General features: G+C 36.4%; 2 protein-coding genes across 3 annotated transcripts in view; both read left to right on the top strand.

Moving 5' to 3' along the window:
* Prr16 (proline rich 16) overlaps nucleotides 1-22,225 on the top strand; it is a 268,096-nt gene extending 245,871 nt beyond the window's left edge. For both annotated transcript variants that reach the window (XR_006633225.1, XR_006633224.1), the window contains exon 4: nucleotides 21,097-22,225. The gene's annotated coding sequence lies outside the window, so the exon portion shown is untranslated. The remainder of the gene's footprint in view (nucleotides 1-21,096) is intronic.
* Nucleotides 862-1,604, top strand: LOC123454225 (S-phase kinase-associated protein 1-like). The gene has a single exon (XM_045132992.1). It carries the CDS (start codon nucleotides 864-866, stop codon nucleotides 1,353-1,355), a length of 492 nt encoding a protein of 163 aa, XP_044988927.1. The 5' UTR covers nucleotides 862-863; the 3' UTR covers nucleotides 1,356-1,604.
* Nucleotides 22,226-23,332: the final 1,107 nt, after the last annotated feature.

Raw genomic sequence — 23,332 nt, 5'->3', positions numbered from 1 at the left:
TATGGTCTTGTGATTTGGGGAGGTGCTAGAATATACAGTGTTTGTAAAGTTAACTGTAGGTCACCTTTTGTGCTGTAATGGGGTAGTCATTACTCAGGCTGGGATGAGATTTTCTTCTAATGTGGCTTCTTTGCAATCACTCATGCTCCTGTGAGTAACTCCTCCCTCACGTTCTGCCAGTAGGCCAGTTAAACCTTTTGGTTCCTCAACTTAAACTTGGATGGAATTATACTTTGTTCTTCCATAAATGCCCTATCTGGAGGGAGCAGACACCTCTCCAAGGAAAAGGTTTCTCCTAACAATATTATTTATAAACAAGGATAATTTGACTTTCCACCTTCATATAGCATGCCTTTTATTTTGTCTCTTGCCAAATTATGCTTTCTAAAGCTTCCAGTTTTATCTGAATAAGAGGGCCTGTCATGGGTTGGAGGGATAGCTTAGTGGTTAAGTTGTTTGCCTGCAAAGCCAAAGGACCGATGTTAGCCAGATGCACAAGGGGGTACACATGTCTAGAGTTTGTTTACAGTGGCTAGAAGCCCTAGCACACCCATTTTCTCTGTGTGTGTCAATTAAATAAACAAATAAACATGAAATATTTTTAAGAAGAGTGTCACAAGAGAACACCCTTGTCTTATTCCAGGTCTTAGAAGAAGCACTTTCAGCTTTTCTCATTCAATTCAGTAGGTGTGTCTTAAGAAATATCATGCAAAGGTACAATTTTCCTAAATAATTTGTTAAGTTACTTTTTAATTGTCCTTAAAGAATGTTGAGTTTGGGCCTTGTTGTCCGTCTTTTCCTCCCGTGCGCGGACGACTTGCTGTCCCGTCGGCCTCCGGCCCGCGGTGCTGACCACCGACACGATGCCTTCAATTAAGTTGCAAAGTTCTGATGGAGAGAGATTTGAAGTTGATGTAGAAATTGCCAAGCAGTCTGTGACCATCAAAACCATGTTGGAAGATTTGGGAATGGATGATGAAGGAGATGATGACCCAGTTCCCCTACCAAATGTTAATGCAGCAATACTAAGAAAGGTCGTTCAGTGGTGCACCCACCCTAAGGACGACCCTCCTCCTCCTGAGGATGATGAGAACAAAGAGAAGCGGACGGATGACATCCCTGTGTGGGACCAAGAATTCCTGAAAGTTGACCAAGGAACACTTTTTGAACTTATTCTGGCTGCAAACTACTTAGACATCAAGGGTTTGCTGGACTTTACATGCAAGACTGTTGTCAATATGATTAAGGGGAAGACTCCTGAGGAGATCCGCAAGACCTTCAATATCAAAAATGACTTTACCGAAGAGGAAGAGGCCCAGGTGCGCAAAGAGAACCAGTGGTGCAAAGAGAAATAAAAGGTTGTGCCTGACACTGTAACACTATAAGGATTGTTCCAAATACTAGTTGCACTGCTCTGTTTATGATGTTAATATTAGACAAAAAGTAGGGAAATGCAGCAGCAAATCAATTGTATTAGCATAATAGTGTCCTCCTTGCATGTGGAGTCTGAGTACAGATTCCAAGTTAAAGGCGGAGTTCCTTCAAGTGTGAGCGAAAGTTTTCTTTCTTTACTCTCAATAAAACTGAGCTATGGGTTCTCTGGAGAGAGTGGCATCTTGGGCTTTTTCTGTTTTTTGTAAAGCGATTTCTGCCTGGTTTATTGTCCAGTTAACTTCAGTGAACTTTTCAGAGTTGCCATTGTAAATAAAACAACTTATGAGAGGGGTTTTGTAATAGAAAAACTAGGATCTTTATTCAAGAGTTGGAAACTGGAAGCAGGCAACTTGAAGTTAATGCTCTGACTGGAGTTGTTAGGATGTCTCCAGCCTCCTGAGCCAAGCAGAACACTGTTCTTGATTAGCTCGTGTGTAGCTGGGTTCTCTTCGTTGAACCCGAGGACTGGGGTTTGGTTTTTCTTTCCTTATTATTTTTTGGGGGGTGGATTTTTTTTAATTTTTAATCACAGCTTTGAATATGTTGCCTAGAGACTTAGTTATTACCCAGTCTGTGGTTTTGTGGAGAAATGTAACTAGACAATTTGTTAGGTTTCAATTAAAAAAAAAACACTAAAAAAAAAAAAAAAGAGTTTTATCACATGCTTTTTCTGTGTTTATTGAGACTATCATATAACTTATATTTCTTCATTCTGTTGATATAATTGGTGTTGGGAAAGTGATATATCCACATACAGAAAATTGGAACAATCTTGATCTCACACCCTATACAAAACTCAATTGAAAGTAGATCAAATAACTAAAAATAAGAACTGAAACTCTGAAACTATTAGAAAAAGATATCACATAAGCAAACCCTTTAAGACATTACTAGAGGCAATGACCTCAAAAGCACACAATTTCAGATGGTAATTTTCTTCCACTTATAGTCTATGAAGAGAATGTATATGTAATGTTGAAAATTTATTGCAGTATGACATATTGTATATATCATTCTTTTCAGGGATCCATGAGTAGTGCTGTTTTTATGACCTACAGCTTAGAAATATAAAGATATGTGGCATTTAAGCAAATGTTTCATGCTTCTTCTTTAGAGTGAAAATGAAATATCCTTATGTGTTCCTTTATCACAGCCAGAACCAATTACTGACTAATTTTGAAACTACTCAACAGGAAGAAAAGTACTCATTCCACCTGGGGTTTCATGCAATGAAAGCATTTCTGTATCATGTTCACTTTACAGAGAAATTAAAGTAGAATTTAGTATGTGCAGATCCTTGTTAATTGAAAATATCTTTCTCATTTATACTCATTTTTAAAATTTTGTCTCAGACAATTTACTTCAAGACTTCAGCCAAACCCATAATTATATAAAGTCTAATTTGATGCTTTATGATTTTTTTTTTTTGGTTTTTTTGAGGTAGGGTCTCTTTCTAGCAAAGGCTGGCCTGGAATTCACTATGCAGTCTCTGGGTGGCCTTGAACTCATGGTGATCCTCCTGCCTCTGCCTCCTGAGTGCTGGGACTAAAGGCGTGCGCCACCACACCCAGCTATGATTTTTATTTTTATATGCTGACCTTAGTGTATAAAGAAAAATATGGCAGGGAAAAAATATCATTAGGGCTGGAGAAATGGCTTAGTGGTTAAGCGCTTGCCTATGAAGCCTAAGGACCCCAGTTCAAGGTTCGATTCCCCAGGACCCATGTTAGCCAGATGCACAAGGGGGCGCATGCGTCAGGAGTTTCTTTGCAGTGGCTGGAAGTCCTGGCACGCCCATTCTCTCTCTATCTCTCTGCCTCTTTCTCTCTCTGTCTGTCACTCTCAGGAAAAAAAAAAAAAATATATATATATATATATATATATGTATATATATATATGTATATATGTATATGTATATATGTATGTATGTATAAAACATCATTAAAAGATATTTCTTTTTGTCAAATTGTATATGATTATATATAATGCCAGTGGATATTAACTTGTATCTATGAGCATAATATTTGAATGTGGACTGATTATTTTTTATGTCAGCTGCAAGGAAAAGATATTGAGTATATCAGAAATTCCAAACAACTAGAGAATTTTATATGTGGACCAATCTGTTAGCATGTAGGTACACTTTGGCTTGAGGAAACATTAAGTCCAAACATATATTTTAAGAAAGATCATCATTTTAAAACTATTTTTAAAATGCTGATATTTGAAATGTCTGCCACATGTTGCTCATTATGTTTATTTATGATTTTACTTCAATCACCCCAGTTGTATAAAATATATCTTATTTTGATCTTACTTCATGCATTTCATCTTTTAGTTATAGTTTAACATTCATAAGAATATCTGATTGTGATAATGAATTAAGTTCAGATAAATAGAATTTCAGTTTTCAGATCATTCAATATTAAAATGCTAATCTTTATATACAAATATTTATACTGCTGAAAATTTTGTGTGTGACATACTTATGCTGTTTACTGATCTTTGGAATGCTTTTAGATTCATCATAAAATATATTTTGTGGTTTAGAAGACATTTCATGGGAAAATGCTTAAACTTGTAGTGGTTCAAAACTTGATTTTTACACAGGGGGGATAAATAAGCTCATTCTTTAATTTGGGTTTGTCTGCTATGTTTGAGTAGGCACTAAGTAATATTTATATGCACGAAGAAGAAACTGGATCTGTGTTATTCAATAATCCCTGTCTTCTACAGTTTGATGGCTTATATGATTTAAGGTCAAAACTCTTGTGTTCTAGAATATCACAGATGTTCCCCCAGAGTGCCTCTAGGGTGATCAGGGTTTTGCAGTCTGTCCTTCCAGGAATTCTATTCGTATATTACCGCAATAATCCTGTTCTTGGAACCCAATAGATTTCATCTCTGGAAGCCAATGAGATGGTAAGGGGTTTCCAGAGTACTGTGGTTGTGTATGTGATTTATTGTCAGTTTAACATGGTATAAGAATTGTGGGAAGCCATGCTGGCTTTATCAGGCTTTGCTGTGTCAGCTTGTTTACTGCTTTTGTATCCTAATTGTCTGTGCATGAGCACATGATGTTATCCTAACATGGCTGCTCACCTATCCCGATTGGGTGATGCATAGTCAGCTGTTGAGACTTAAGCCAATCAGACGACACTGCACAATCATCTGACCACTAGTATATAAGCTTGGGGCTCTGTAGGGTCAGGGTCCTTCTCTCTTTCAGTCTGGAGCTCCCAATAAAGTGTGCTTGAGAAGAATCCTGTTGTTGTTGTTCTTCCTGCTGGCGGGAGGGGCACAACAAAGAATAACTTGCTTGGATGAATTTCTATAAAGCAAAACCCATGTGGCTTATACATGCAATGTCCCTTGTATTTCTTCAGAGACAACAGAGAAAGGATATCAAGACATTAAATGAGAAAGGACCATTTAAATATTTTACTTTTTTACTCATTTCAATATTACTTATAATTGTTTTACTTTCCTGAATCTTATCTTTCTACTTAGTCCATGAGAAAAAAAAAATATTGAACTTGTGGCTCTAGCCCACATATTTTCTTGTTCAACTCTTAATTATATTCAAAAAACATAAACTAGAATATATTATGTAATTACTTAAAATCAATTTGTTTGAATTTGCATGTGTGTATACATGTGTGTGTAAACATGTGGGGGGGATGTGTACACCAGAGGACAACCTCAAGTGTCGCTCTGCACATGCCACCAACCAAGATGTCCCAGGTACATGTTATCTATTTCAGATCTGGATCATCCATTTCCAAAGAAACTCAGATTTCTTCTAGTGAGAAATGGTATTTGAAAAGAAAAGTTTGCCTTATGTTTTCTACAGTTTAGCATTATTTTAGATTTTTTAAGACTGAAAATATTAGGATATTTTGCTACAAAAAAATACTCAAAACTGAAATTGTGTAACAGATTTTGTCTTTGGAGTATATTTCAATAAACACACTAAAACAATTATGCTACAGGCAATTGAAATGTATTCTTATTAATCATTAACTTAAGTAATTACTATGATATTTATTTTAGCATTTTGCAATAATTCCAAGTTCAAAGTACATTTTAAAATTAAGGTAAATTTAAACAATCTCACTTTTCTTACTATTCCTTCCACATATTTTTGAATATGTACATTCATTTTCCTTTTTTCAAAGTAATTTTCAAATTTTCATATATTTTAGAGTTGTTTTCCAGTCTTCTGTGTCTTTTCAAATACATTAACACTAACTCATTGATTACCTTTTGGTATCACTTTCAATATTTGGAGGTATTCTATTCACATAGTGCCTTCTGTGAATATTGTAAACATCATTTATTTGAGAGAGAGTGAGAAAAAGGGGCAGATTGATATAGATGATATAAATATAGATAGACACACACACATATAGAGAGAGAGAAAGAGAGAGAAAGGGCTCACAAGGGTCTCTAGCCCGTGCAAACAAATCCTGGTGCATGTGCTTACTTGTGCATCTGTCACAAGGTTACTGGGAAATCAAACCTGGGTCCTTAGACTTTGCAGGCAAGCTCCTTAAATATTGGGCCATCTTTCTAGCCCTTTTATTTTTTTAAATTTTCACTATTTGTAGATATTGTTGTGGGTGTTTCGTCACATATGTGTATACCAGTAAAGAAGGTGCACTCTCCATTACAAGGTAACCAGAGTTAGCAGGTAACCAGAGCTACCTTTTTATTTATTGTTTTTCCAGATACGATCTTGCTGTAGCTCAGGCTGACCTGGGCTTCACTATATAGTCTCAGGCTGGCCTCCAACTCTCCACGATCCTCCTACCTCTTTCTCCAGAGTGCTGGGATTAAAGGTGTGCACCACCACACCAAGCAGAGCAACCTGTTTTGAACGTCTTCTTATTTCCTTTTATAAGTATGTAACTTTGTTCTCCTCTGTCTCTCATCCTGCTTTTATTTTTATGGCTAGTCATGACTATATTCTGAACTAAAATATATTTGATTCCATAAAATAAAAAACACTCCTTAAACTCCCAGGACAGTACTTTCAAAAAAAAAAAAGAAGCATAGCCCGTGTACTCTTGTATGATTTAGCAATTAATCTGTGGACTGTTTTCATTTAGATATCACATTCAGCTCCACAGATGCACCTAGAGTGAAAATGTAACCACAGAGACTTAAACAAAGGGACCGCATGCTATCTGCCTTTGATGCTTAAAATGTCCCCTGGAGAATTTATGTAGATAAATAAGACTTGCTGCTTTTGGACTGTTATAGTGGTGAAAGGCTGTTAGGAACAGATCAGCCTATGAAGACTGCATTATATAAACTGAGAAAATAATCTAATTCTAGGGAATTTTATAGAGTTTTAAAGTTCTGTCTTTCACTTGTTTTTTAATTTAAGAAAACATTTTCCAGACATTATTTGCTATAAAAAGTAACTGGTAAAAACTTACTACATTTACTTTTTTAATAAACCTTAAACTTGTCTTAGTTGTGAAATTCATTAGTGAATTATAATATGGTGTCCACCACGTGCTTTCCTGAAGAGGGAAAGTATCAGAGCAGACAGACACCAAGAAATTCAGAGGAGAGAGATGGAGATATGTCTTTGTGGTTAAGGTGTTTGTGTACAAAGGCAAAGGACTCCGTTCAATTCCCCAGGACCCATGTAAGCCAGATGCACAAGGTGGCACATGCCTCTGGAGTTCACTTGCAGTGGCTGGAGGCTCTGGCACGCCCACCCCTGTCCTTACCCACCTTTCTTTACCACTCTCACTCATAAATAAATACACAAATAAATAAATTAAATTTTAAAAAGAAATTCAGAGGAGAAATGAGTGATAAAGAGGGTCACCCTCATGCTTGCACTGAGTTTAGAGTAACTATTCAGGTAGCAAGTCTAGAGTTGGTGAAAGCACCCACGTGGTACATTCAGAGACAAGAGGAAAATCATTTATCAGATCAAAGTGAGAAGTTACTCCAAACTATGAAGTAGAGGCAAGCAGAAGAATTTAGATCAAGAAACAATGTTATAAAACTTCTGGTTAAGATGGCAGCATAGGTACCATGCCAAAGCAGCCTAGGGGGAAAAAGACCAAAAAAACTCAGCAAAATACACACTTCTACTAAAAAGTGAGGTTTATAGGAAATTGAAGCAGCAGCAAAGATGTAGAAGAGATCCAGAGCATCCAGAGCCCGCAAAGGCTGGAAAAGCAGCCCCGGCAGCTCCGCCAACCTTGGGGGCAGCGGCATACCAGAAAGCTTCCAGGCACGGCTACAGCCGCAGGAAAAGCCAGGTGCGGGGAGCTTCCACTCACACAGGCACTCTCCACAACTCGGGAAACGTGAAGGGAGAGTGGCAGTGAGCAAGGAAGGAGCAGACCATGAGGTAGAAGAACACATGGAACAGCGAGAGAACCAGAGCAGCTGTGGCTCCCTCCCCTCCCCCACTGCCTGAGCCTAGCTCCAGAAAACAAAGCAGCGGTCCCAGGACTGGCCATGCCAACTTGAGCGAACAGTGGGACCAAAGCAGGAGCAGAGTCCGGTAGCAACATCAGCAGCTCCGGCATCAGTGTGGAAAAAGAGGAACCCGTCTACACTGCTGGTGGGAATGTAATCTGGTCCAGCCATTGTGGAAGTCAGTGTGGAGGTTCCTAAAACAGCTAAACACTGATCTACCATATGACCCAGCTGTAGCACTCCTACGCATATATCCAAAGGAATCATCTCATTTCCTTAGAAGTATGTGCTCAGCCATGTTTATTGCTGCTCAATTTCTAATAGCTTGGAAATGGAACCAGCCTAGATGTCCCTCAACTGATGAATGGATAATGAAGATGTGGCACATTTATACAATGGAGTTCTACTCAGCAGTAAAGAAAAATGAAGTTATGCAATTTCAGAAAAATGGATGGATCTGGAAAGGATTATACTAAGTGAGGTAACCCAGGCCCAGAAATCCAAGCGTTGCATGTTCTCTCTCATATGTGGATCCTAGCTACAGAAGATTGGGCTTCTGCGTGAGACAGAAAATACTTAGTAGCAGAGGCTAGAAAGCTAAAAAGGAGATATAAAGGGAAAAGAACGAAAGCGAGGATACTTAATAGGTTGATATTGTATATATGTAAGTACAATGATTGAGTTGGGGAGGTAATATGATGGAGAATGGAATTTCAAAGGGGAAAGTGTGGGGGGGGAGGGAGGGAATTACCATGGCATTTTTTTTATAATCATGTAAAATGTTAATAAAAATTAAGAAAAAGAAGAAGAAGAAAAAAAAAAAAGAAACAATGTTATACTCCCCTGGCTGGGTGGAAGAAGAGGCAAGTCTTATATGTGTTCAAGCAGTACAGGTAAAGAGTTGGAGACACCCATACACACACTGTTGGGTTGTATCAGAAGAGAGGGAGGAGCTAAAATGCCACAACCTTTATAGCATCAGATTTAGGTATATAAGGGGAGGTCCTGATTGTCTAGTAAATTTGGTAGGTGGTTTTCAGAGCCAGCCCATCTGGACCATTTTATTCAGAAAGTATTCTTTCTTTTTTAAACCTTCTTTTTTTAAAATTTATTTATTTATTTATTTATTTGAGAGCGACAGACACAGAGAGAAAGACAGATAGAGGGAGAGAATTAGCCCACCAGGGCTTCCAGCCTCTGCAAACGAACTCCAGATGCGTGCGCCCCCTTGTGCATCTGGCTAACATGGGACCTGGGGAACTGAGCATCGAACTGGGGTCCTTAGGCTTCACAGGCAAGTGCTTAACCACTAAGCCATATCTCCAGCCCTTAAACCTTTTTTTAGTTTATTATTTTTATTATTAGAGAGCGTCAGACAGATAGAAAGAGGCAGAGAGAGAGAGAGAATGGGTGCACCAGGGCCTCCAGCCACCGCAAACGAACTCCAGAGGCGTGCGCCCCCTTGTACATCTGGCTAACCGGGATCATAAGGCTTCACAGGCAAGCGCTTAACCACTAAGCCATCTCTCCAGCTCCAGAAAGTATTCTTGACTGTGCTCTGGATCATCAATCTCAATCAGACATGAGCTCCATTTTTGCTAAGAGTTTTGTTCTTGTGCCAGGGCTAGGTAACTTGAGAGGTGGCACCTCTTTGAACCTTGATCTCTAACTGAAACTGCCTAGAAAGAGCTAGCTTTATCCCATTCTCCTTCAATTCATATTCCTTTTCAACCATGCTTTCAGAAGACAAGAAGGAATACACATAAGACATCTATCTGGTAAAGAGATTTAGATGCTTTTCTATATCAAACAGCATCAGATACCCTAATAGCCCAGGAATGTTCCATTCCTTCTCCACTCAATGACTACCCTTCTTCAGCAGCTGAAAGTAGATGACCCTATTGTTCTTGACCTCTGTCCCGTGTGTATCCAGGGAAGGGAGACTACTTAACCTGACTGTATTTTCAACCCATGAAAATCCAGATTGAAGATTCACCTCCAGTATCCTTCCATGTGCTGAAGAGCCAGAGGGTTCCCTGAAGGTTGGGGAAAATGTCTTTTGTAAAAATGAAAGCAATCAAATGATTGCTTGTATTGCTTGTCTAAACACATTTTATGGCTAGCAAATGAGTGGATATTAGAGTATAGTTATTACATACTTTATGCAATAAAGTAAAACAGAAATGGACATAATTTGGCATAAATGTTTAAACAAGATGGTTAGCATTTTAATTTTGTTCTGATTGATGTTACTCTCCAGAAGAAAATACTGGCTTTTAAAAGCATGCTTCACTTAATTCTGGTGAGAGCTGAATACAGTATGTAAACATTAGATTCACCAGGACTTAATGGAGTTACACAAAGAAGTATTGCCAAAAGGAGAGTTATCAGCCATTCATTTCACAGTGCACTAATCTGGCTGCAACTGTTTTCTTAAGCAAGACAGGGCTGAGTTAAAAAAAAAAAAAAAAAGAGCTTAAAAGGAATGTCACAGAGGGGAAGATTTAGAAAGAAGGGATTTTCAAAAATGTTGCATTTGAGAAAAATTCACAGTATGAGTAACATTCCTGCTTAACCTATGTCAATGCAAACATTCTGAAATGAATTTTCTAGGAGAAAAGAAACACACAGAAAAATATGCTTTCTGAAGCCCAGGGAAAAAGCAAGACTGAGCACTGGATGCTACAGAGCAGAATTCTACTTCCTGAAACAATGAGGAAGTGTCCCTGGTTCTATGTGCTTTTCTGTGTTCGTGGAGATAATCATAAAACATCAGAGGGGTCTACTTCTCAGTCAGGTTCTTAAGCACCCACATTTCAGTACTTTTCAAACTATTTTTTTCTAGAGTAATTAAACATTAGGAGGTTTATATTGCTTGCTGCAAAAACATGGCATATGTCAATACCTTTTGATAACTTTAGGAGGAAGCTGGCCAGGTGGTAGTTTTGATTCCAGTGACTCCTTGGAGAGCTGCTACTGTGGCCTCCTGCAGTGGCAGCGGTGGGATGCAGGGCCTTGCAGCACCTGTGGGAGGCACCAGGGGATCCGGGGCTGGTGGCAGAATCAAATTCTCAGGTGGCTTGCTCAGTATTTCTTTCTTTTTTTTTTAAATTAGTTTTGTACTCAGTGTATACAGTCAAGTGGTACCATTGTTAGCCTCTTCCCTGTCCTCCCCTCTCCGCAAGGACCTTCCTCATTGGGGAATAAGGGGCTTGCATTGTGGGGTTAGCCATCAATTATGGGTAGAAGGCAATATCTCTGTGTATCATGAGCCAACATGTGGCTCTGACATTCTTTCCACCCCCTCTTCTGCAAATTTCCGTGGGCCATGTTGGGTTCATTTTAGTTCTGCTTCAGTGATGAAGTCTTAGGAGCCTCTGTGTCCCTGGATATCAATGAAATGTTTTGAACACTGCAAATTCATTTATACCTATGTTCTCAATTTCTCTATCAAGTCTTGGAGGTAGAAATCAGTGTCTGTCACATGTTTTGTTTTTTTCTTTTTGGTTTGTTTGTTTGTTTTCCAGAGGAGAAAATAGAAACTCAAATGAACTATGTAGACTCGTAGCATTACTTTGGGATGGAATTTAATTGATTCCTAGACTCCAGCACCATTATATAACACCAAGTCCTGGATTTAGAAATGAAGTATTTGGGCTGGAGAGATGGCTTAGCAGTTAAGCTCTTGCCTGTGAAGCCTAAGGACCCCAGTTTGAGGCTCGATTCCTCAGGACCCACATTAGCCAGATGCACAAGGGGGCACACGCATCTGGAATTCGTCTGCAGTGGCTGGAAGCCCTGGCGCGCCCATTCTCTCTCTCTCTTTGCCTCTTTCTCTGTCTGTCGCTCTCAAATAAATAAATAAAAATAAACCAAAAAATATATATATATAAAAAGAAATGAAGTATTTGCTAGTGAATCAATACATATAATCTGTTCAGTATTAGCCCCAACGAACAAAATACATCAGAATTGTACAAAATTCAAACAAGCAAACATTCCATATATCCCACAGAAAGAGGATCATGTGAAAGACATTTGTTCTTAATTATCACAAGTCATTAAGTCATTGCCTTATTTAATGGTATCTGGTGTTCATAGTAAGTAATACAGACAAGAAATTAATCACCTGTCACTTAGAGTGACATTTTCCACTAGAAATCAAAAAGGAGAGGGAGAAGATTATGCAAAGCAATACTATATCAAAATTTGTAAACAACCATATTGTTTCCAAGTGGTTGACAACATATCTCCAAGTAGGTCAGAGATAGCCTTTAAAGAGATTTTGTTTTTTGTATTTCTTGCAGCCGATCCCAGTGACTCACAGGTGCTCGGCAAATACTCCTCTGTGGATGAGCTGTATCCCAGCCTCACACGTGCTTTTGAATTGTCTTCTTTTAAACAATAGACACATAGAAACAATTATAGGGAAATAATTAACACCTTGAAAGCTTTTACAAATGGAAACATTCAGAAAATATAATTTTCTATGATTATTAAAACATCAAATTAATTTCAACTAAGTTAAGTTTACAATCAAACCAGCTGACAAATGCTTTTTAAAATTCCTTTTGCAACTACTGATACTCTACAGGACACATTACAGAACAGGGAAAATGTCTGTCCTTTCATGGCTTAGGGCTGTGGCTTCTGTAAAACAACAACAATAACACAAAACAGCAAATCCACACAAGAAAAGTACATTTACTTAGTAATGGAATCTTTCATTAGGAAATTAATACTTGGTAAAACTACTATTTATGCTATGTTCAATGAAGAATTTGTAATTACAAAATATGTGTGAATAAACAGGTTTCATATGATGGTGATAAACTCGTGGAAGCCCATTCGTGACCCACTGTTTTCAGATTTGTCTCTGTGGATCTTTGTCTTCAGAAATAAATGTCCTTCTCTTATGTGTCCATGAGGGCAATCTCTGCCTGTAAGGATTTATGTTCCATGCCTATCAGAGGAGAACATGGTAGTAATTTCCTATTTCTCAATTCTCTCAACTTTCTTCATATTAAAATACTCAGTTGCCCATGGCACCATAGTTTTTTAAAGTCTTAACATAAAATTTATTTATATTTTATATACTCCTTAGGGATATAGCTTAGATGTAATATTATCCAATATTTTATATTTTATTTGTATTAGTTATGACATATTTAGTATGTTAGTAGCATATATTGGTACCATCCTTTTCCTTATCCCTGCCCTTTCCCTCATCCATGCCCCTTTCCCTTCCTCACTGGGGATGCAGGTCATCCTGATTTGGATTGTGGGGGCAGTGGTCAGTTATAGGGAGAGGCAATGTCTCTGTACATAATATCTCAGTTTGTAGCTCTAACAATCTTTCTGCCCCTCTTCTGCAAAATTCCCTGATACCATGATTTGGAGTAGCATGTTGTGCCCCAGTAATACACATGTGCTTAAAAAAAATTTCAGATAGAAATAAAAGTGTAGGGGGCATTTTTTCATAAAATAAAAGAACTCCTATGACTTCTCTTATGTCTATATCTATTCTTCTTAAGGATTTTACCATTTTTTTTTTTGCCTGGGTATTTCTATGTCAAAGACAGTCAGTAATGACCTTATTGCTTGTAGAGTGTATAGTGTAAAGGATACATACTTTATTTGGGCATTTGGGCATTATATATATACATGTATATATATATACATACATATATACATGTATATGTACATGTATATATGTATGTGTGTGTGTGTGTGTGTGTATATATATATATATATATATATATATATATATATATATATATATATAGAGAGAGAGAGAGAGAGAGAGAGAGAGAGAGAGAGAGAGAGAGAAAGAGAGAAATGGCTTGTAAAACAAATGTATTAATATATGCCTTTTCCCATCTTTTATGCTGTTTTCTATAGTTGTGCTTGAATGGAAACTCAAACCCAGTAAGGTGTTGCTTTGGATGTCAATGTAACAATCTGGAGTAGAACAGATGAAATAATGAAATTGGCCAGAATTACAGGATCAACTCACTAGGCATGTGTCCACTGTCTTATAGGACTATGTCCTTTGGAGTACAATCCCTCCATACTCAGCCTCCTTCACTTGGGTTTACAAACTGCATCACTGTTTCATATATTTATTAGTTTTCCCCTTTAATTTCTGTAATGATATCATGAACAGTGCTCTGGGAGAGTAGTGTCTCCTGGGGACATGGTTCCACCTTTACCACTTTTGATGAGATTCTGTCTTCCTACTCCCTCCCACACACAGACCATTGTTGCCCTCTCTCTTAGGGGCCCATTGTATGAAGCCAGGCTCGAGGGCTTGTGGTGCCCGAATACATGCTGTAAATACCCAGTGCTGGAATGGGCAGAGCGTTAGATGGAACTGGAAAACAGAGCACTGAGATGAAAAAAGAGAAATGTGTCTTCCTGTCATCCAACAAGCTTCCTAACTTTCCACTGGGTCTTGAAAACCTTGCAGTTGGTGGTCCTGCTAATTTGTAACTAATGTTCTTCAGTATTGCTGTCTGATGCATCAATTCTAGTGAAAAGGGCAATTTTGAGGTACACGGTATTTCAGAGTTTTAAGTGTTTCCTTTTTTTTATAAGATGATGATCTCATCTTAGACCTTAAATATCTCTAAATTTTTATTTTGCAAGTTATGAAATACCCTCAATACATCAAGTGTTTACTCAAAGGTCCTTCAGACTTGCTGTTGGATATATAGTCTTAGACACTACAAGCATTGCTCCTGGGTACAAGAGGGAGCCGTCAAAGACTCATTTTACTGAAATGACAATCTTGATTACTGACAAGAGATTGTGCCAACTTGTAACAAGATGCTAGAATTAGCAAGCTAGTTTCCCACATTTTTCAGTAAACAATTTCAAGGTGTTCTTGTCTGCATAGTTTGTGAAGCATGTATGAAGTGCTTTTCTAAAGCAGCTAGATAATTTATATACTTATACATACACACAGAGACACATACATAAATTTTTACAGTTTAGGATTAGTTCATGGAAAGGACTGAATATAGAATACATTAAATGTGTGAAAAAATAGCATACCATATATTAAAATGCACCTGAATCTTCATCTCTCTACCTAAAGTGCTTTTCAAACAAATTGCCAATATTTAAGTTCCAGATTATCATACTTTTCATCACAGGAAGCCCTTTCAAACATTTTGCCCAGAAATCAAGGAGATGCTGTCCTACTCCCCCAAATCAAGTATTGGCTTATTGTTATTAATTCTTTCTAAATAAGTGGTATTGGGACAATTATTTAAATTTCTCTCTTTTATCAAACCTCCATATCACAAGCATACCATGGTCATATTGCTGAATCCCTGGTTAGCATCTTGAGGTACACAGGAGTGAACTGTAATTTCAAGCTACTTATTGAGTTTAAGTAGTATACATTCTGCTCCATGCACGTCCCTCAACCATCCTTTGCACAAGAAAAGAATACAAAACCAGCTACATTTGAATACATATGTACGTGGAAAATAAATGCCTTAGATATGACACCCATTCTGGTAAGATGTATTCTGAAATGAACGACTGAAGGCAAATGAGTACAGTTGCCACAGTTTGCAATGACTTCTTTAAAAGCATACAGCTCAGTAAACAAAGCATGCAGGTAAAAAAGTACTGGGACTTCCTCTCCCATAGAGGACCACACAAGGGTGTATGACTCATAATGTTCCCTAACTCAGCACAAAACAAAAGCTGTGAGAGATGGAGACAATGGGGAGTTGTGAGAGCTGCCCTGACTTATACTTTCTACTATCGAGTCAGAATAAATTTCCATTGCAACAGCCCATGATCAAAGAGTATTACCAATTATAAGAACCCCTATACTCAAGAATTTTTATGAGAATTTATGATCATTCATTATAATCCCAGAGCAGCTCATCTCTCCAATCAGTATATATATATTTTTTATCATAAGCATTGTTACTTAGGAATATGTCTATCTGACTTGGTAACAGTATCATGCTTCCATGGAAACAAATCTTGAAAATTAACTGAAGGTCATTTCTATTTTCTCAAAGAAAAATATTTTGTTATGCCTTTATTTTCATTAGAAAACACAAAATATGGAAAATTATATTATAAAATATGCCAAACTTCCTCACTTATAAAATAATTTCAAAATAATACCACTGTATTATTGAGCTGAGACAAGCACACACACACACACATACACACACACACACACACAGTAGTACGTTGTTCCTAAAGGAAATAGATAATAAATGTTAGCAAAGGAAAAACCACTGGTGTAATACAAATCTATAAATGGAAGTTAAATTTCTAAAATAATTTATTTTGAAAAGTTTTTTTAGTTTTTTGACATAGAAAATTAAGAAAATAACTGCAAACATAATGGATAACTTTGGAAATCAGAAAAAGGTAATATAGAATAGACCCTGAATTTCAGTGTAGATAAACTGGTTAATATGAAAATATTAAAATTTTCTCTTTGTTTTAAGAAAAAAACTGCAAGTATGAAACCAATGAAATGAAATTTAGTCAAAACTTTCCCGCTAATTTAAGTCATCATGATGAGGCAATTTTATAGGGCACTTTTTAAATCATTGATTTGGTTCAATATGTATTATGGGCACAAAAGATTGAAATAAGACATAGGTGAAAAGGTCCAATTCTGAGAAATGAGGAAATTCTCACTGTGCAGAAACAATAATTTTGTTGGCTTAGTTGATCCAGCAATTAACAACCTTTAAGACAAAAGTTTATTAGCTAGGGCTGGAGAGATGGCTTAGCAGTTAAAGCTTTTTCTTAAATAGACTACAATTCAGTGAAGTATCTTAATTTAGTGAGAAGGAATAAACTATTTTGCTCTCTATAGCTTGGCATTAAGCAAATATTTGTTCATTCTATGATTATTTTTCTTATTTATATGTCATTTCAGTTCTGTTTAGTACATAGTAGCTCTTTGTATGGCATTTTTATACCTCCTAGGCTTTAGTTATCTCTCTTCCCCCTTCTCACCAGTCCCCACTCTCTTTCCTGCTTAACTACTTCCAATCTCATCCTCACTATTTTCATGTATTACTTGTGTTCCACTATCTTTTCCTCTTAACACTTCTTCCCCATCTGCCTAGCCCTTTCTTAACTCCTTAGTCTCTGGATACATTCCAAGTGGTAGACATGGTTTTGGAGATTGCAAGCTATGATCAGCTAGGAGCGAGACTATGTGGCGTCTTTTTGAGACTGAGATACCTCACTCAAGATGATTTTTGTCCAGTTCCATCCATTTCACTACAAATTTCATAATTTCTATTTTCTTTATAATTGTATAAAATTTCATTGTGTGTATGTTCTGCATTTTTATTTTCCATTCATCAGTTGATAGACAACTGAGCTGATACAATTTCCTAGCTATTGTGGATAGAGAAGCAAGAAACGTGGATTTGTAAGTATCTCTGTAGTGAGCTATTGAGTTCTTAGGGTAGAAGGTGAGAAGTGTATAGTTGTGTCATATGGTAGTTCCGCTTGTAGTTTTTGGTGTAACTTCCCCACTAATTTCCATAGTGGATGCACCAATTTACACTCCCACCAGCAGTGAATAAGGGTTTCCTTTTCCTCACATACCGACCAACATTGTTGTTTGTTTCTTGACATTCAGCCATTCTGACGGGAGTGGGATAGACTCTCAAAGTAGTTTTAATTTGCATTTCTCTGATGACTAAGCATGAGGTCATGTAGCATTCTGCTATTGATATGGGAGAGGTTTGGGAGACCACTCCCTTCCATAATGATCTAATGACAGTTAAAGATTGTGGGGGGAATCATTCTCTTCTGTGACATAGCCCCCAGTAAAAGATAAGACAAATGATGAATTCAGGAAGATAAAGGGTAGCAAGACGTGGTAATATGGGATATATTTGATTAATATGTAAGACATGCATATGAAAATGTCAAAAACAAATCAAAATAACATACACTAGAAAACAAGATGAAAAACATTTGCAACTCTAATAATTATCTCTTGCTTTTAGCAGGTGTCTTTGCCATTTATTTACATAAAACGTCTGTTGTGCACACTCCCCTCTCTGTCATCACTTTCTACATTCCCTCTAGGTACTCTCTTATGGGGGTTCATCAGTATTTTCCCTTGCTAGAGGTGTAACTTTCTATGTAAAGGATCACTTCCACTAATGTCTTCAAAACCTTTGTTCCTTTCTCCTATAAATGTTTTATTGCACATATTGAAAGAACCAAACCTTACCTTACTCCTGTGTCTTTGAACATTATATTCCATCTGCTTGAAATATCTTTCTTTCATAGCTAGTAACAGCTTATTATTTTTATAAATTCTAATCCATCTGTCAAATTTCAACTCAAATGCCTTCCATAGACATATTTATTTTACTCTCACATTTGAGTTCACATTTATATATAACATAGGGCATATATTTTTATACTGCAAATGTTGTGCATCGTTTGCATCCAAATAGTAATATGCTTTGAGGAGAAATTATTTTCCTATATCCATGATTTCTAAATCATCATCTGTCATATGGTATGTGATCCACATTTTGAATGAGTAAATAAATGAATAATTTTAACAGGGGCCAAATAATCATAATTATAGTTCTATGAACATACAACTGGTGCATCTGTTTCATTTTTAAATAAATTTTTTAAATGAATTATGTACCCATATTTAATAGAATATTTTCATTGTGTATGTTTCATATTTTTCTAATTTCACAATAATCAAATATTAATTGTTGCAAGACTGTTTACTCTTTTCAACAGATTATTGGCTTGCTTTAGATACACTGAAGCTTAACTTTCCAGGTGACATAAAAATGATCAAGAGAGACAGACTAAAATGATATTCAAGAGCATCCTCCAGTCTTCTACTGAGATATGCTCTGGTAATTTTTTCAGCAACTTTATACCTTTTTTAGAATATCTTTAACGATGACCCTAGAGCACAATACATATTTTCACATTGTTTTATGACTTTTAAGTTTTAATCTTAAAGTTGGAAGAAAAGGTTATTCAGTTGTGTTGTTATTGCTATTGTTGTTGTTTGTTTGCTTAGGTAGGATCTCTCTCACTCTAGCTCAGGCTGACCTGAAATTCACTATGTAGTCTCAGGCTGGCCTCAAACTCTGGGCAATCCTCATACCTCTGCCTCCCAAGTGTCGGGATTAAAGCCATGCACCACCACGCCCGGCATTTTTTCTTTTTATTTTCTTATTCATTCAAATTTTAATAGGCAGATTTTTATCCTGGCCACAGAGATAGTAGAAACAGGAAAATGATGTCTTATTATTCTCACAGTGTAGGATATAAAATGTTTTTCAAATTATAGATGACTATGTTTTGGGGTGCATATTTCTAAGTGAGTGAGGGCAACATGGTTTGGGGAAATTGGCCTAATCCCAAATAAAATAGCTAAATGCTCTGAGCCATAGTGGGTATGTTTTAAGCCTTCTTCAGTGATGAGCTCTTAGGAGCTTCTGTATCTGTGCTTTGGTAAGTGTTGAGCATCCTCAGGGTCTGTCTTCTTCACTCTGGCACTGAATGCCAGGCTCACCATGGAAGCAGCATTCTTGCTCATCTCCCCATTTCCTCTGTGGTTTCACCTGAGTCTTGGCTGACATGCAACAGGTGGTTTATCCTCAGGTCTCACTACCTTCTCAAAAGAAAAACAGATTCTCCAATGGAGAGTGAAATCAACATAGGTTAAATGGAATAAGCAATATAAATTTGGAAATTGTTCCATGGATGTAGCCCCTCTTTGAGCTAAAGATTAGGGGAGCTTGCTATTCAAGGGCATCATCTTTGACTCCATAGAATTCTGATCCGATACCTGGTTCCAGGTATGGGTTCCTTTCCACAGAGCGGACCTCTTACTCAATCAGAAAGCTACTTGGATAACCACCATGGCTATGTTCTACCATTACACTGGCCTGTAAGATGTTTGTTTCTGAGTAGCTTAGGCCCCTGATGCAAATAATCTTTTTGGCCATTTTCCCCCAGTAGCTCATATAGCTCTTTCCAGCACTAGACCAGCTAACTGTGGGGAGATTGGCTCTCTTCCACATTCCATCCAGGTCTCTCTTCTGTGTTGGCAGCATATAGTGTCTTTATTGCAACATAACTACAAAAAACCATAGACACTTCCACATTAAGTAGTATGAAATGTGTTTGTGGGTGAGCAGATAGAGTTATGGCTAAATTTACTTTCTCTTTTTCCCTGAAATATATATTCATTAATTAGAAATGTAAGTATAAATACTTTTAAAGTGTTAATTTGAAAATACTGTATATATTTGAAGAGAGACAAAATTAGTTCTTAAGTAGCTCTGCTTAAATGATGAAAAAGCTATCCTGGAACCAAACCTATCTATTTAAAATACATAGATTGTAATGAAAGACTCCATCATTATTATTTTTTTTGAAGTAGGGTCTCACTCTCGCTCAGGCTACCTGGAATTCAGTATGTAGTCTCAGGGTGTCCTCAAACTCATAGTGTTCTTCCTACCTCTGCCTCCCAAGTGCAGGGATTAGAGAAGTGTGCCACCACTACCAGCAAGATTCCATTACTTATGTTATAAAGTATTTTAAAGTATTTATTTTACACACATTATTTAAAATTGAGAACTTATCTTAATAGAAATAGATTTTTAAAATGTTTTTATATGTATGTATGTAAAAATGTATGTAAAAATGATTCTCTTCAGCCAGGTGTGGTGATGCACACCTTTAATCCCAGCACTTGGGAGACAGAGGTAGGAGGTTCACTGTTAGTTCAAGGCCACCCTGAGACTACATATTCCAAGTCATCCTGAGCTAGAGTGAGACATTACCTGGAAAAATCAAAAAACTGAAAAAAAAGCCCAGTGTTTATATTCTGGGACTTGCAGAAATATCTTAAGAAATGGATACATTTTTACATGGATAAAGTTATCTAAAGTTCTAAAGGTTCTAAAAGGGAAAATAGTCTTTTATTTGAAAGATAAGCATTCTACTATTAATTTAATCCTTTTATAAATAAAATACAAATGTCATATGTACACAAAATATGCTTAACCATATAAATGTTTGATAATTCAAAAACTCCAAAGTTATACATTTTATTAAATTATTTTCCAATTTATAATATGTGCATTATGTATTTTTAAAAATTATACTTACAGTTTAGACTGATATTTTCCTTTTGTTTTCTTCCTTTAGGTTGGACAAAATACTTTTATTTGGAGGCATTTAATTTATTTTGTTACATCAACTTCATCCTTGACTTCTTGAGTCCAGATCAAATTTTAATGTAGCCAGAAACATAACCTTCTCAGCGGAGAAAAATCCCGAACAGTAGCACAAACGATCACTGAGGTGATCTCCATCAGTTTATCTGCCTGAAGGCTGACAGCCATGAGCAGAGTACAGGGCGAAAAAGCCACAGCCTTAAATCTCTTCACTCAGAAACTATGAAGAAGATAAAATACACAGATGAAATGGAATAAGTAAAACAGCCAGCAAATGAAACCAAACATAGCTCATCGATTTCACGATGGAAAAATAATGTTCCCAGATGTAAACCTGCCCAGGAAAATTAAAATCCATCAGTTAAGTCATTAAGTTATAAATTAATTCATCATTTGGGAAGGTAGAAATACAGAGATAGAAGGTGTCTTCTGTCAGCATTGCTCATTATTTGAAAACATGTAGACAAAAACAAAACTGGAAAAGCAGGAACACTGCAACAATGATCACAATTAAGACAGCACATTGCTATTTGTAGACAGATGTGTGGTGTCATAACACCCTAAAGCCATAATGGAATCAATCACATGGTCACCACTTGCTTGAAAAGTTTCCACCCTCAATGCTTCCCCTTCATTGGTTGAGAGAGGGAAGGTCAGTTCACACTGGCCACTTCTCAATGCACTTCTGATGTTTGCACTGCCACTTTCATTCCTCATTGGTTGAGAGAGGGAACGTCATTTCACACTGGCCACTTCTCAATGCACTTCTGATGTTCGCACTGCCACTTTCATTCAGGGTAATGATGTGTTCTGTTATTTGCACAGATGGTCCCATGAGCTTTGAGACCACAACAAGCAATTTCTTGTAGACATCCAAAAAACACAAACTCTTGAGAATTCTCATGACAATGCTTTATCTTTCTCTGGTAAAAAGTCAATTATCTAAAGAAATGGACTTGTTTTAAATTTTTTTAAGTTGAAGAACAATAAAGAAGACATCAGTTTGGTTGAATAAATGAAAGATCATTCAAAAAATTTTAATTGAAGATTATTTTATATCACTAATAGCAAGAAGTCAAGTACCATGAACTGTACATTAAACATTTGTGTCAAAATTTCAGTTGTAATTTGTATTTGACATATAACAGTTTTTTATAACCATTTATGTATGTTTCATGTAAAATGTACCAGAAAAACAAACAACATTTTCAGTTTATTTTTATAAATAAATGTGTGGTTTGTATTAGTTGTAGTTGCTAATTCAGTTTGGTTCTTCATTATATGAAGTTGTCCTGTATGGTTTACTGGGAAGCTTTTATTCTGTTACTTCAAAACTATATGGAAGCTGTGATTTACAATAATTTTATGGTGTAAAATTAAGCTTTCTATTTTTTAAATTCTGAAAAAAATCATATATTTTTCATAATCATTTTCTTGTCAAGGGATATTTTAATATTAATATTAAAGTATCAGGAATTTTTATTCATATAGGGAAATGTTTACTGGAAAACAGAAAGATTAATTATTATAACAGTAAGGATTTGCCTTGAGTTTTCTTCCTGGAGTTCTCTCCAGAAAAAGAACAAAATTAGGTGAAAAATTAGGCTGTTAATCATACCTAATGAGCCCTCATTATTCCCAACAAGAGGTCTGTTTACAACCTCCATAATTATACTTAAAGTTGACTTGGCAATCTGCATGGAAGATAAATGAAACTTTCAATCAACAAGAGATTATTTATTACCCAGAAAATGTTCATCTTCATTATGGCTCATGAACTGGGCACAACATTTGTGACTATTGCATGAAGTTGCATTATATTATTTAAACAGTTAAAAAATTAACTATGATCTGAAACAAAATTCCTTTCATTCTGTTCTATGCAAATAAATTGGTTTATTTTCTATAATTACTCTTGATATTTAGAGTATCCTGCAATGTAATGAAGAAATTGTGTTGGCCATGCATGGCTTAACCTTCAAAAATTAAGACATAGTACCTGAAAATCATATAGCCAGAAGACAAATTGTTAGTTCCTGTGGAACCTTAACTACTGATTTTATATATATGTATATACTGGATGTTTCTAATCCTCTAAAATATATAGTGATTATTTCAAACTGTAAATTATGTGAAATTACAGACAGAAAGTCAATTTTCCTCATTTAACAATTAATTCCACCCATCATAAATAATTAAAATTATAG

The sequence above is a fragment of the Jaculus jaculus genome, chromosome 13, assembly GCF_020740685.1.
Source record: "Jaculus jaculus isolate mJacJac1 chromosome 13, mJacJac1.mat.Y.cur, whole genome shotgun sequence".
Lineage (NCBI taxonomy): Eukaryota > Metazoa > Chordata > Mammalia > Rodentia > Dipodidae > Jaculus > Jaculus jaculus.
Note: the sequence above shows the minus strand (reverse complement) of the source record. Positions and strands in the feature narration are given on the sequence as shown.

Excerpts from the sequence above, each read along its gene's own strand:
- LOC123454225 (XM_045132992.1), top strand. The coding sequence starts at position 864 with ATGCCTTCAATTAAGTTGCAAAGTTCTGATGGAGAGAGATTTGAAGTT.